Below are 14146 nucleotides of genomic sequence, written 5' to 3'. Positions count from 1 at the left end.
CCCCCCATCCCCCCTGTACCGCTTTTCTTTTACTCTCATTTCAAATATCCCTTGAACTACGTTTAAAAGTAAGCTACTGTTTTAAGTGTTTATATTTCTTTCCATAGAATTCAGTAACTATACCATCATGCCCTAAATTAATGAGATAAATTCTTGGAAACGGATTTATATAAGTTATTTCAACTTGTTTCCGGATCCCATTCCTCTGTACTTTGTATGTTATGTGATGTAATGCAACTTAAATTGGAATGAAATAAAGTTTATATTAACCATGTTTCGCACGAAAGTGTTTTACGAATGTGTTTTTTGAATTGCACTTTCAAGTTAATAACGAATCATATTTTACGAATGAAAAGATAAAGCTAACATATAAGTGACACATTCAGATCCGGTAAACATTTGTTGTGCAGTTTTTGACATCGTTATACGACGGGAAAATATTCTGCAATGGTTTATATTTATTCCTGTTCCATATTAACAAAGAAATGCTAGACATTTATTGTTTTCTTATAACTTTTTCATTTTTTTTTTTTTTTTACTAAACATTAACAAAACAATATCAGCATATATGCATATTTTCATCGTTATACAAACACACACGTGCTTACATACGAATGAACATACCTGTACATCTTATAAAGTGATGTATACCACAGTACTTTGATAACATTAAAATTAGTTTTATCATTTCTAACAGAGATAAAATATTCTACAATATTTTTATATATACATGTATCTACGAAGGACTGTTTATGTTTGACAAATTTTATTCTATTTTATTGATTGATTGATTTTGTTATTTTCTGATAAAACATATAAACATAAACACGCACGCGTAACTACATACATAAAACTATACAAGTAATATATATCACAAAACATGGATAGCATTTTAATAAGCTTATCATTTTGAACAGGGATGAAAATATTCTATAACAAATTGTACATCCTTGCATACATCTATGGAAGTAATATATATTACAAGACTTGATATCATTTAAATTAGTTTTATCATTTCGAACAAACAGAGATGAATATTCTTCAACAATTTATGTATACACCTTTTTCTTACTTTCAACGTAATGTAAGACACTTATTTTTTCCGTTTTCATTTACAGCACAATACCAAAATATAGACACATTCAACATAGTTGTACAAACACAAAACTACCTGCATATTCATATCTATAACACATAAAGTCATTTATCAGTTTATTTACTTTTCCATTTCTTAGTTAATATGGAATAGGTAAAAATATAAACTGCTGTAGATTATTTTCCCGTCGTATTATGATGTCGACAACTGCACGACAAATGTTCGTAAAACACTTTCGAGAGAAACATGGTTAATGGTACATTTGTATGATCAATAATGTAAATCGTTAAGTATTGATCTTTTTAATTATCTATATCAACTTCAAATATGTTATAAACAGAGCTCTTATTTTAAGGCAGCTTTCTGGTTGCGGACGGATTTTGACATATAACACATGATGCTAATTAAAGCGTGCAATGGTACACGTTACAAGACCGTCGGCACGCCACGATAAAATATTTGTACACGGGATATTTATTCACCAAACCACACGTACGTCTCGTGATTAACGTATACTGTGATACCTTCGCTTGCATCGGTCTTAGTTGATTTAAAACCCCAACAGAGAGATCACTAATAAATAAAGAGGCATTCTCCGAATAAAAAACGAAGACACATTTTTATAATCATTTAATTTAATTGATCTGTTTTTACATATAGTTCAGAATATTTCATTAAAAAAACGTATATGTTAGTTTAATTGCAAACGAAGCCGTTGTTATCTAATCAGACGGTGACCGGAACCGGGCGGAACAAACTCCCGGGCAACAATGCCTCGTGCAGATTTGCAATTCCGTTAGGACGATTAAACATCACAGTTGTGATAGAGATAAGTTGAAAGAACTTGTTTCATAATTGTTGTAAACTAAATAAAGTTTTTACATACAACTCCTACGTATTAACGGTGTGACATAAGTTGCTAATTAAAGTGTGAATCGGAAGGCTACAAGACCGCGGGAACGCCACGGTATAATGTTTGCACAATATCTGTTGAGCAGGTTCAGACCGCGAGTAGATCGTATGCTGTATTATCTCGAATTACATCTTTCGAGTTGGTTGAAAACCCAAATCGAGATCACTTATGAAGAAAAAGAACATGTTTGGAATAAAAACTAACACATATGTATCTATTATCATTTAATTTAATTTAATTCAATTCAAAAAAATAATTACTCGAAAAACTATCAAAGGTAGCACCGACGGGGGTATTTAAGGAATTAGTTTGTAGATGCAGAATGCCAAACAAAGTATAAGTGTTACTGCATCATATAACCATTTCGTCCATTTTGGATCATCCAGTGTGTCGAAACATATATAGACATTTGTAAAAACGGGGTGAGGGACATTTCTTGCGAACTGTACCCTTATAAAATCACATCTTGAATGTCCTTAGCTGTTGATATGATTTTAAACCCTGAACAACTAACCGTAATAAATTCTAGCTGCTAGGCTAAGGTCAACCTCGGGGACTGATGGTTCACCAGCAGAAACAACCATCTTATTCCATTAAATAATTGCATAGTAATACGAAGAAGAAAGCGCATTTGTAAAAATGAAGTTCGTCGAAAGCTAAAAGGCTAAAGAAAATAGTGATAAGCAGCACCATATGTCCATTTCGTCCATGAATGACTCAACAGTGGTACAGGTGAAAAGAATGAAATTGTATTTAAAAATTGTGTACCAAACAGGTAGAAATAAAGCACAGAGGAAATGTGTCTTTAAAAGCCTTGATAACATTACACCATTTAAATACAAAACATAATTCACACATAAAGAAGTATTTAATGTTAACCGTACCAAAACAAAGACTACCTTCAAGCTTACACCCAACCTCGGGGATTATTAGTCCATCAGCGGAGTCAACCATCATGTGACATAAAAAAAGTCTCTAAAAGGAAAATTAAGTTTTGCTTTAACAAAACTATCAAAATAATTCAACCCGATATATTGTTTGCATATGTAGAATAAAATACTTTGATAATACTAATATTGTAGCAAATGGCAAGTCATTATTTGATGATACAAGTATAAAACAACACCTCCATTTCAGGTAAGCGGCAATAGGTCAAATGTCAAATACTTTTTCTTCTTTTTTCTTGCTGTAGATGTGGGAGTCCAAGTCCAGCGAGATACGTGCCGAACAGGTAAGTGAATGTCCACAACGACAAAGCTAACTCGGTATCAACTATCCAGATAAAACAAACAGTGTTCTGTAGATATGTTAAAGTATAGAAAAGGTGAAAATAACCACAAACAACAACTGTGAATGTAAAAACGTCTTGGCAAACAATTTTAATGTCGTTGAAATAAACAATACAAATATATCTATTTTATTTTTTTGTTAAGCTTAATTGTATTTGGTAAATGTTTCTTCTTTCTACTCTAAACAGTTGGGTTAGCAAGGTCATCGTTAACTTACACTTGCGAGTTTGGTCCAGGGTCAACTAAGTGATGTGCAGTAAATGAAGTATTTTAAAAATGTCTGTTTTACTATAATTGTTTGGTAGACAGTTTCTAATAAATTACAATCCAAAAACAACACTAATAAAAACAGATACCTGTTTGATCGCTCACCTCTCTAAACAAAGTATTGTAAGTCTTAAGTCTAGACATCGTTACCTATAACAGTATGTCTTAAGTCTAGACACCGTTACCTATAACAGTATGTCTTAAGTCTAGACACCGTTACCTATAACAGTATGTCTTAAGTCTAGATACCGTTACCTATAACAGTATGTCTTAAGTCTAGACACCGTTACCTATAACAGTATGTCTTAAGTCTAGACACCGTTACCTATAACAGAATGTTTTTTTCAGACTGACAGAGCAAAGCCTTCGTCAAGGTATCACAGTACGATACCCTAGTAAATACAAAGATCGCAGTAACATCGCAGGAATGAAGGCGTACTTGGTCAAACAGGACGAACAAGGCCACCTGTTAACAGAATACGATTCTCTTGGTATTGGGAAGCACGAGACCCTAATTACAGGTATATACGATATCCGAGTTCCCCCAGACCGTGACCAGGGAATGAGGGCGTTCGAGTTTAACCCCGGTGACTGTGATGATGTCACGGTTCGTCTGACGCTGAAGGATATGAACCCCGTTCAAGGTCATCAGAAATACACAGCCCATATTAAAGTCGACGGAGAGTGGACAAAAACATCAGCCTCGTATCAGGTACGAAATACATTCAAGGAAAATAATTCATTCTCCGTACATGCCTTGTGGTATTCGTGGAAATAGTCTTATGTGATCCAGTCCTGGTGAGATAAGGAGTGTGCAGTGTCTAGATCTGGCGGAAATACTACATGCTCCAGTGTTGAAAAAGTCAATTTTCAAATCGTGTTGAAGTATATTATCCATGATCCAGGACATGATACAGAGTACAAGCATAATCAAAGAAGAAAATGCTCCTGCCCTGGTGGAAACTGTCCCAATCCGCGTCTTGGTCTTAAAATAGTTTCTGCTCCATTACTTTTATTTTAGATGTATGAATCGTTACGTCAAATATCCATGTCATGTATTCGAAATGACAAACGTCTGTTAATTTCGTTAACATAATTAACACGTTTAATACTGATACGTTCATTCATGAGTTAGAAAATATATGATGTGAACAGTCCCATGTTTATTACACAGTTTTTTTTATAATATATATTTATATTGGAAAACTTTTAATCATATTATTTTTTTACTTATAATTCTAAAGTCACTTTCAACAATTTCCACAAATTGTTCCGATGTTAGCATCTTGCTTACTTTGCTTTTGATAGTACGAGTAAACATTTATAGTCAAAAACGTATTTTTTGTCTTTTAACTTGTATGAATTCCTATTGCAGAGTGGTACCATTGCTTTCAACGCTTCCAAAATAGACACGTTCTGTGTTTCGTGTACGCCATTTAGTGAGGAGTTTGAGGTGACGCCATCTGGTGGATGTTTCAAATCGAAGCACAACCCAGCCGTGGAGATACAATTTCCCGAGAACTCGGTGAACAAGACCGAGAAAATAGACGTCCAAGTATGTATACCGATCATCTCAATATGTATTCAAACACAATTGAGTACGTTTACATTTGTTGTAAGTGTTTGTTAGCAATACATCATCTAAGTGTATGAACGTATAACACGACATCATACAAATGTATACCGAAGAATACCACCTATGGCTCACCTGTTTGGCCCTCTGTATTGTGATAAATTTAACCATTTCTGCGAATATTGTCAGCCTTTTATGTAGGGCATTTTGTTTGTTTTTAAAAAGCTTAAACGAAGCTTCATTAAACCAACAATAGTGTTCTAAGTGTAACAAGTTGCCGAAGCTAGACCAGGATTCGAGCCCTTGACTTCTGATTGTTTTACTACTATTCTAACCCCCCGAGCTTCCTGGCCAATGGAAGTACTTATGCCCAAATGTGCCACAGTTAAATCAAATACGAAATTAAGGGGAGGTCACTGTGCATATTAAAAAAACATAGTGTTGTGTGAAGAAATTCTTAAACCCTGTTAAGACACACAGTTAATATGATTGATTATGAAATCGTATGTTACAGATTCTGCCAGTTGACCTGTCGAGGGTAAATGACGGACATGAACCAACTGATGACGCCAGGAACATTTTGGCGATAAGTGTCTGTGTTGAAGTACTACACAGCAAAGATTTTACTCTGCTGGCACCGGCCAGAGTAAGTCTGCCCCTCAACGTCGACAGCGGAACGCGGACCGACAAGTACCACTTCGTGGACCTGCACTGGAAAGATGACGGGGAAATCAACATCGAGCCGACGGGACGACGACACCGCGATATCAAAACAACATCAACTGGCTATAACGTCACGTTTGTAGTCTATAAATTCACCGGGTAAGTATATTCAATAGACATAGCAGCCTTTGTACGCTTTCTTACGCTTTTTGGAAAACAAAGTTTACAGTTATCTTTTGACAATAATGCTCATCAAACTATTACATAAAAGTGTACTGCTGTAGTAATGTCGTCATTACTATACTACGTTCTAGAAAACATGGTTTACAGTTATTTTTGGCAATATTGCTCACAAAGTTATTACACGAATGGTATTGCTAGACTAGTGATAGCAATCACTACAGTACTGCTTTCTAGGAAATATATTTTACAGTTATTTTTGACGATATCACTTGTTAAGCTGTACATTAAATTGTATTGCTTACTAATATTATCCGTCAATAAATACCAAAATCAACCAATACCGAATTAGAATGTTAGATTGTTCGATTGTGCTAGGGTTATTCAGTAATTCATGTTAAAGAACATAAGTGTTTTACATCTCAATGCTAAATGTTTTAATCCATGGATCAAGTCATTTGATTAAGTAATTGCCCATATATCAATACTTCATGTAAATATATACTTCAATGAACGAATGATTTAGTCAAAGTTATATTCAATAGCCTGTGTATATACCATTCAGTCAGCGAATGATTCAGTCATATTGATAGCAATAGCCTGTATATGTACTAAAAGCATGAGAAACGCAGGGTAAAATATGCAACACTTATTTAACTGCTTGCCTTAACATTATAAAAAACGGTCAAACGAGGATATGTGTTAGTATACATTCAAAGTACCGTGCCACATAATGAAAGTGTTAAAATGCAACAGAATAAATAAGAATGACAAGATCGTCCACACATCGTTTAATACCACTAGAAACACATCGCTTTCCGCTATTTACTGTCGACTTGAATCTCTAGCAATCATGGTGCGGCTGACGGAAGTTCAGGGGGTCAGTTTATTGCATTGCTAATGCAGGGTCAAAGGCAACAACAGGTTGCTATGCAGTTCGATGTGAATGCTTCCACCATAGAACGGCTTGTCCGTCGTCTTAGAAAGACCGGAAGGGTTGCCGACCGACCGCGATGCCCCGCTAATTTCGACCAACTAAAGACATTAAATCACCTCAAATGTTTACCCCTTTTCTTTTTCCTTTCAATACTACAATGTTGTATATAATTCAGTGAGTGAGTGATTCAGTCATAGTTATACATTTGTATCTTATATAATATAATACATTTTTTTTTTAGTCGACAACTTGCATTAGTACACAAGAAAGCCACGCCAAAATACATCAAGACAGCTGCTAGGGCAGCAGTAGGAGTGAAAACCAACTGTAAGATTCTGGTGTTTACTTCTGCCAGTAACACTAGAACGAGGACAATGCGGTTCGATTGTGTGCAGTTGAGGAGAATAAAGAAAGCAGTAGAGGCCTGTGAAGAGCTTGGTCTTGCCGAGTTACGGCAATGTAGGTCCACTGAATTTATGATCGGTGAAGGGGAGAGAATCCGAGTGGACATTAGTGGGTGTGGACGAGTCCAAAAGGAGGTATCGAAGGAGCACACGTTTATCCCGTTCATCGGTTCGATGTCGGATAACTATATTTCTATACCTATTGACATTGTCGAAGCTTTTGGTAGGTCGGTCTACGTAATTCTGAACTTCACACTGATTTCGAGCGCCAAAATTGTAGTGCATGGTGCTCATTTTGATCCCCTAACGGCAGTTAGAAGACCAAGGCGTAAACGATCGAGGTCGCCCAACTGCCAGGCAGGTAAATGTCGATATATCATAATATTCACAATTTCTATCTTGCATTTGAAAGTAATTTGATCAGTTCTTGTTTTCTGTTATTACAATATACCGCTATGATTTGTTATCTGTTTAAATCAGACAAGAATGAAACTACTTTCTCGGGAATGATCGAAAATCGGACGACCAAGGTCTGAGTATATTGTTAGCATCAAGATTGTTTAAATGACACATCAAACTGATCTTAGCGTAAAGATCTATTTGAAAAACATCAATGTTTGTTTAATATTCGATTTCGTTGACTAAGCTTTGGTCATGTTAAGCACATAACATATTTGTTGGGGGGGGGGGGGGGGGTCGCAATGAAGATTTAGGTCAATCGGTTGAAGATGAAGGGTCAAAGGTCATACCTTATTACTTTGTACAAACATTACTAGAAATACAAAGTAAGGAAAATCCTCTTAACATTCAATATGTCGATGTAGCTATCATATAAACCCATCTACAATTTTAATTAATAGTTGCATTTTTTTAATAAAAGACGCTGCAACATGGGGTACTACGCCCAATTAAGTTATAGTGCTCATTATTCAAAGGTCACGTTCGACCTCTTATGGGATAAATCTGTTTAAGCCTATCTCGTTATTTAATTGCTAGGATCATGTCGGATGGCACATAACACAAGCTTTTATGTTTTATATCATCCTTTGCTTTCGAATTTGTCCCTGTGTGTTGCATGTATTTCGTGTTCTATTGAAGTGTAATTGTAACAAAAAAGGTTACAGAAACCTACACCATACGTTTTATCATTATTTATTATATTGTTGTTACTTTTTGTAAATCAATATTGACTGGTCCTGTTTTCTTTAACATTTCTTGAAGGATCAAATGGCAATACTGAACGAACCGATCGACGTTACTCTGCCCAGGAATGTCCTCAAATCGCAGTTCGGGGTAAATAAGTAAAATTGATCTGCTATAATTTGTTACTTAAGAATGATATTGAAAACGTTCTGATATGTATTTTATTACGACTGCATAAGTAGGCCATGAGAGTATCAGAGGTCATGGTATTTAACGAAGTTTTAGATAATGTTGTATGTTTTTTTGGCAAATGAAAATAGTGTTAGGCAAGTCATGACATTTTGTTTTTAACGGTATACATAATAGCTTGGCAGTGTGATGTAAACAATGTTCTTATGGGGTTATCTATGACAGTATGGGGTAATCTGTGCCATTATGAGGTAATATATGACAGTATGGAATAATCTATGACATTATGAGGTAATCTATTACAGTATAAACTAATCAATGACAGTATGGGGTAATCTATGACAGTATGGGGTAATCAATGACATTATGAGGTAATCTATGACAGTATAAAGTAATCAATGACAGTATGGGGTAATCTATGACAGTATGAAGTAATCTATGACATTATGAGGTAATCTAGGATAGTATAAAGTAATCAATGACAGTATGGGGTGATCTATGACAGTATGAAGTAATATATGACTTCATGAGGTAATATATGACAGTATGAAGTAATCTCTGACATTCTGAGGTAACCAATGACAGTATGAAGTAATCTATGACATTATGAGGTAATCTATGACAGTATAAAGTAATCAATGACAGTATGGGGTAATCTATGACAGTATGAAGTAATATATGACTTCATAAGGTAATATATGACAGTATGAAGTAATCTCTGACATTCAGAGGTAACCAATGACAGTATGAGGTAATCTATGACATTATGAGGTAATATATGACAGTATGGAGTAATCTATGACATTATGAAACAATCTTTAACATTATTAGCGAATCCCAAGCCTTATTGGGTAATGTATGACATTATGCGGTAATGTATGACATTGCATAATAATCAATGTCACTATTAATTAATATAAGACATGATGAGATATAATATGACATTATGAGATACAGTAACCTTTTACATTTTGAGATGATCTATGTAATTATCTGGTCGCCGATAACATCATTAGGCAATGCATATTATCATGACGTAATCTTTGCAATTGTGAGGCCACCTATAATATAATGAGGTAATATATGACATTGTGAGGAAACCGATGACATTATGAGGTAACATATGACAATGCATAATAATCTATGGAATTATAAGGTAATTAAAGTCACTATAAATCAAAAATGGCATTATGAGATACAATATGACATTATGAGGTCACCTATTACATCATCAGGTATTACATGACATTATGAATACTGTAACCAATAACATGATGAGATAATCTATGTAAGTATGAGGTCCCCAATGATATCATTAGGTAATGCATGTTATTATGTCGTAATCCTTGCTACTGTGAGGCCACCCATGATATTGAGGTGATTTATCACATAATCGGCCTGTTATCCAGTGTAATATTTATACATATGTCACTAGTACAATATACCCTGGAGCGTTTTTCATTGACTGTGCCAGTCAGAAATCGATTGTGAGGTCATAATATGGACAATGACGTGACGTCATAAATTGTGAAAGGCGCAACAAAATGGCTGTCTCTGTTTGAATAAGCCCTCTACATTTTGGCTTTAAAACCTGTCAAAAGTTTTCCGAGTTATGTGGAAAAAAAAGTATATTAATTTTGTTTTCATTTCATATGAGCTTTTATGAAACTCGTCTCGAAGTTTTAATTTTTGCTCGCCTTATATATATACAATGATGACATGATCCATGCTATTATGATGGCAACTATGACATTATGATGTAATCTATGACATGAGATAATCCATGGCGTTATCAGGCCACTAATGACATTATTAGGTACATGTAATACAAAACACCTTGAGGTAATCTTTGGTGTTATTAGCTCACCCACATTTCACTGGTTTATTGAAGAGCTGTTAAATACTAGCAGAGGGTATGAAATAAGCGTATAGGAGACATGTTGCTGGCTAGGTGTTAGATTTTCTTTGGGTTTTTTATTGTTTAATTTTCCGTTTAGAGCCAACAATGGTGCAGACGATGAGCTCTGGAATTTATAATACCGCCATAGCAGGTTGGTATATAGGGTAACCATTATATATAGATATAATTTATATACATGTGTTTTCTCTCCCTCTCTAATTACAACAGGGAACTACTTTAACATTCGGACCTACATCCACTAGTGTATATATAACTCTGTGTTTTTTATTGAATAAATGACATAGGAAGTGACAAATAACGATGTAATATAGTTATATGACTCGTATCCTGCCAAGGCCTCGAACTCACGACCTACGCCTAACAATATCCGCAGCTCCAACGCATGCATCACATTACCTTCTTAGAAATTAAGGTCCCGTTGCTGCAGTCGATAATTTATCACTCCCGTTTCTATTTCATAAATTATTGGTATATCGATACTATCTAGGTTGTTATCTAGAGTGACATCACAGGTATTTATAAATATAAATTGACAATATATTTATATAAAGCACTAAGTGATAGACGACCATTTGGACAATTTCAAGAGCAACTTTTTTTCTCTCAAAATAACACGAAAACTACATACAGTAGACGAAAGCAATCATATCATTATTATATAGTACGATATCGGGGACAGCTAGTTCCCTTTTTAGTCATTTAGGATTTGATATATGTATACCTACTGTTAATGTATATCTAGGTGTCATAAAGATATTTCACAATAAATAAAGTATATGCATCCCCAGGATATCCACAAGCAGCACATCAAGTTACGTCAAGGGCGACAACTCCAACCTCCTCAAGGGCGACATCTCCAGGAACCCAGGCGATGTCAATTTCGGGAATTAGTCGGCAGAGCAGCTTAGAAGTTCTTATCAGTGAGTTTTATATTCCATAATAATAACTAGTATACGGTAGTCTAGTGGTAGGACGCCGGGCTCGTGACCGATCGGTTCCAGGTTCGAGCCACGTCACAACACAGTGTTGTATCTTTGAGTAAGATACTTAACCCCGCTTTTTCCAGTCTACTCAGCTATAAATGAGTACTTGGTTGGGCAGAGCTAGAATTGTTGAGTGCTAGTTGTGAGCGCTAAAATGGCAGCACCAGCTGTATGCTCCCGATGGAGTTGAGAAAGGTATTGGCTGGTTGCAAAGGCCCTATAACCACGGATAATAATTTATGATCCGCTTTGATACGACCTACGAACTAGTTTGTGATAAATCCGTATATAAGAACCTCGAATTATCATTATATTACAAGTAATTATTAGATTTCAAAAGCATGGAAAGTATAACATGTAGTTAACGCTTGCATTGTATGAAGATCCTTCTATATGAACGTGCCATGTTCGTTATAGTGTTTTTCATTCCTAAAGCCATTAGCTAATGGTCCATTGTTTGATAGTTCAAACAGCATCGCTCGGTGTACAATGAAACATCACAAAGTCTTTCTTCCAAGAACAAAAAGAGTCATTTATAAATGACATTTGCTTTTTAACAATAGAAATGCATGTTCTGTTTCCTTTTGCCAGATTCCCTTGATGATGCACACAACATTGGAAGAGCAACCCCAAAGTTTGGTAATGGTAAGTATCAATACACCATACTAGCTGCTAGAAAAAAGGATATAATCCTCTACTTTTGTGGTATGTAAATCGTCTCAAAGCTTTAGTGGGCTTCTAGAAAGCAGTAACTATCCCCTCCTGTTTTGTTTGGTGATCATGTGGAGGATGATATTAAACATGTTAATGATAAATCTTGTAAAGAACTAGTACGTACAAACCAAAAGTACAATATGATATGTGCATCTTAAATTGTAATAAATCTCAAAGATACAGCTATCGAACCATATTAATTATTAGTATTGTGATATTATGCATTTCAGCTGCTTTCGGAGACAAGTCACTACTGAAAATTGCAAGGAAAGTGTCACCAAATAAGACTATGGAGCTAGCGATTCATCTAGATTTGGATCACTCCGATGTGGATCATATTCTTTTTAAATACCGGGATAACATCGTGCTGGCGAATTTTAAAATTCTTATGGGATGGCTTGGCGCGGAGAACGGATCAGCAGAGAAATCCCTTAAAACACTGTGTGATGCGTTGGGAGAAATAGGCCACAACGACCTTAAGGTTGCTTTTCAACTCGCCTATGAAGAAAGTAGATCTATGTAAGAAACGGGACAGTTCCGTCGCGAATTTCTACTGAAACTTGAAACTCAAATAGCATTCGATTATTTCTTGGATACATATCTATGAAGGTATATCTGTCCTCAGTATTATGCTTGTACCTGTTTATCTTGGGTTGTTCTTTATAATGGGAGGCATTTGTAGATACATGAAAGGCCAGTTATTTTGAGCTTTGTACATAAAATATGATTTGGGGTAAATAAGAATCCAGCGACAAAATATTCCTGGAAAGTTCCTAAGACATGTCTCCGGTTGTAACAAGTTCCAACTTTACTATATCATATAAACCGCTTAATTTAGCTGCGCGTTAATTCCTGTGGAGAGACGATCACCGGTTTAAACGTTTTCTGAATATTTTGTTTTCTAAAACAAGAAAAATCTCCTACATGTATAACAATCATCTCATTTTGCCATGGAATTGAACGTTTGCCCAATCTCGGAAGGGGAATGAGTTTTGTCCCGAAGCAGGAACATACAAAAGTCTTAAAAAAATAATTGATTACCAGTTGTCAGTTTAAAGGTTGCGGGTGGAATATTTCCTGGGTACCTTTGGTATGGTATTTCATTGGTGAGGGAGCACTTTACAGCCGGTATTAGCAACATACCATGCATCTAGCATACACATACATGCACGTATGCATAACACACATGGTGGCACGTCTTTAAATAACCTAATAGTTGTTAATAGGATATTAAATTCTCTCATTTCCCTGTTTGTAAGATAGAACTGTCCAGGGTAAGAAAGGGGAGTAGGAAACTTCTATCGTTCACCCCATTTCACGTGACGTGACGTCACAATGGCTATACAATGACGTGACGTCACGAATTTGGAACTCCCCGATGCCACAATGCGGAAAAGGCGACGTGATGAAATTAAATCATTTCACTATATATTTACCTACACGTTAGAAAGATGTTATTAATTTGTCTGTGCAAACAATGTTTGCAAATATGGGATATGCTTCATCTGGCTTGCTGATTCGTTTTCATCTAAAAAGCTCAGGGTAAAAATTGATATTTTCAAATTGGTGGCCAGTCCAAACGCATTTTCATGGTTTCCGGGCTTATTCTTGGGGTTGGAATGAGAGAAAAATACTCTTCATGCCCAAGACCCTTTGGATTTTCAAATTTGGCTAAACACTCGGCAAAGCCTCGGGTTTTGCCAAATTTGAAAACCCCTCGGTTGGAATGTCCCTATCCTACACCCCTGGGCATGAAAGAGTCTTATACTCTGAATAACCAAATATTAATTTGGGTAGCAGTGTACAGTAGCGTACGATGGCCATGGGTGATATTTTAATACAATGAATAAACCCTGTAATAGAACATGTATCAA

At 35.6% G+C, this 14146-nt stretch overlaps 1 protein-coding gene across 1 annotated transcript; it reads left to right on the top strand.

Moving 5' to 3' along the window:
• Positions 1-3169: 3169 nt before the first annotated feature.
• LOC110463483 lies at positions 3170-13013 on the top strand. The gene is made up of 10 exons (XM_021518102.1): positions 3170-3240; positions 3914-4277; positions 4941-5120; positions 5653-5960; positions 7160-7683; positions 8544-8615; positions 10652-10705; positions 11364-11495; positions 12150-12203; positions 12503-13013. Exons 2-10 carry the CDS (start codon positions 3993-3995, stop codon positions 12793-12795), a joined length of 1902 nt encoding a protein of 633 aa, XP_021373777.1. The 5' UTR covers positions 3170-3240; positions 3914-3992; the 3' UTR covers positions 12796-13013.
• Positions 13014-14146: the final 1133 nt, after the last annotated feature.

The sequence above is a fragment of the Mizuhopecten yessoensis genome, unplaced genomic scaffold (assembly GCF_002113885.1).
Source record: "Mizuhopecten yessoensis strain PY_sf001 unplaced genomic scaffold, ASM211388v2 scaffold10911, whole genome shotgun sequence".
Lineage (NCBI taxonomy): Eukaryota > Metazoa > Mollusca > Bivalvia > Pectinida > Pectinidae > Mizuhopecten > Mizuhopecten yessoensis.
Note: the sequence above shows the minus strand (reverse complement) of the source record. Positions and strands in the feature narration are given on the sequence as shown.

Coding starts and splice junctions, on each gene's coding strand:
- LOC110463483 (XM_021518102.1), top strand. CDS start 3,993: ATGAAGGCGTACTTGGTCAAACAGGACGAACAAGGCCACCTGTTAACA. Junction 4,278..4,940: donor AAACATCAGCCTCGTATCAG/GTACGAAATACA, acceptor TTCCTATTGCAG/AGTGGTACCATTGCTTTCAA. Junction 5,121..5,652: donor CCGAGAAAATAGACGTCCAA/GTATGTATACCG, acceptor CGTATGTTACAG/ATTCTGCCAGTTGACCTGTC.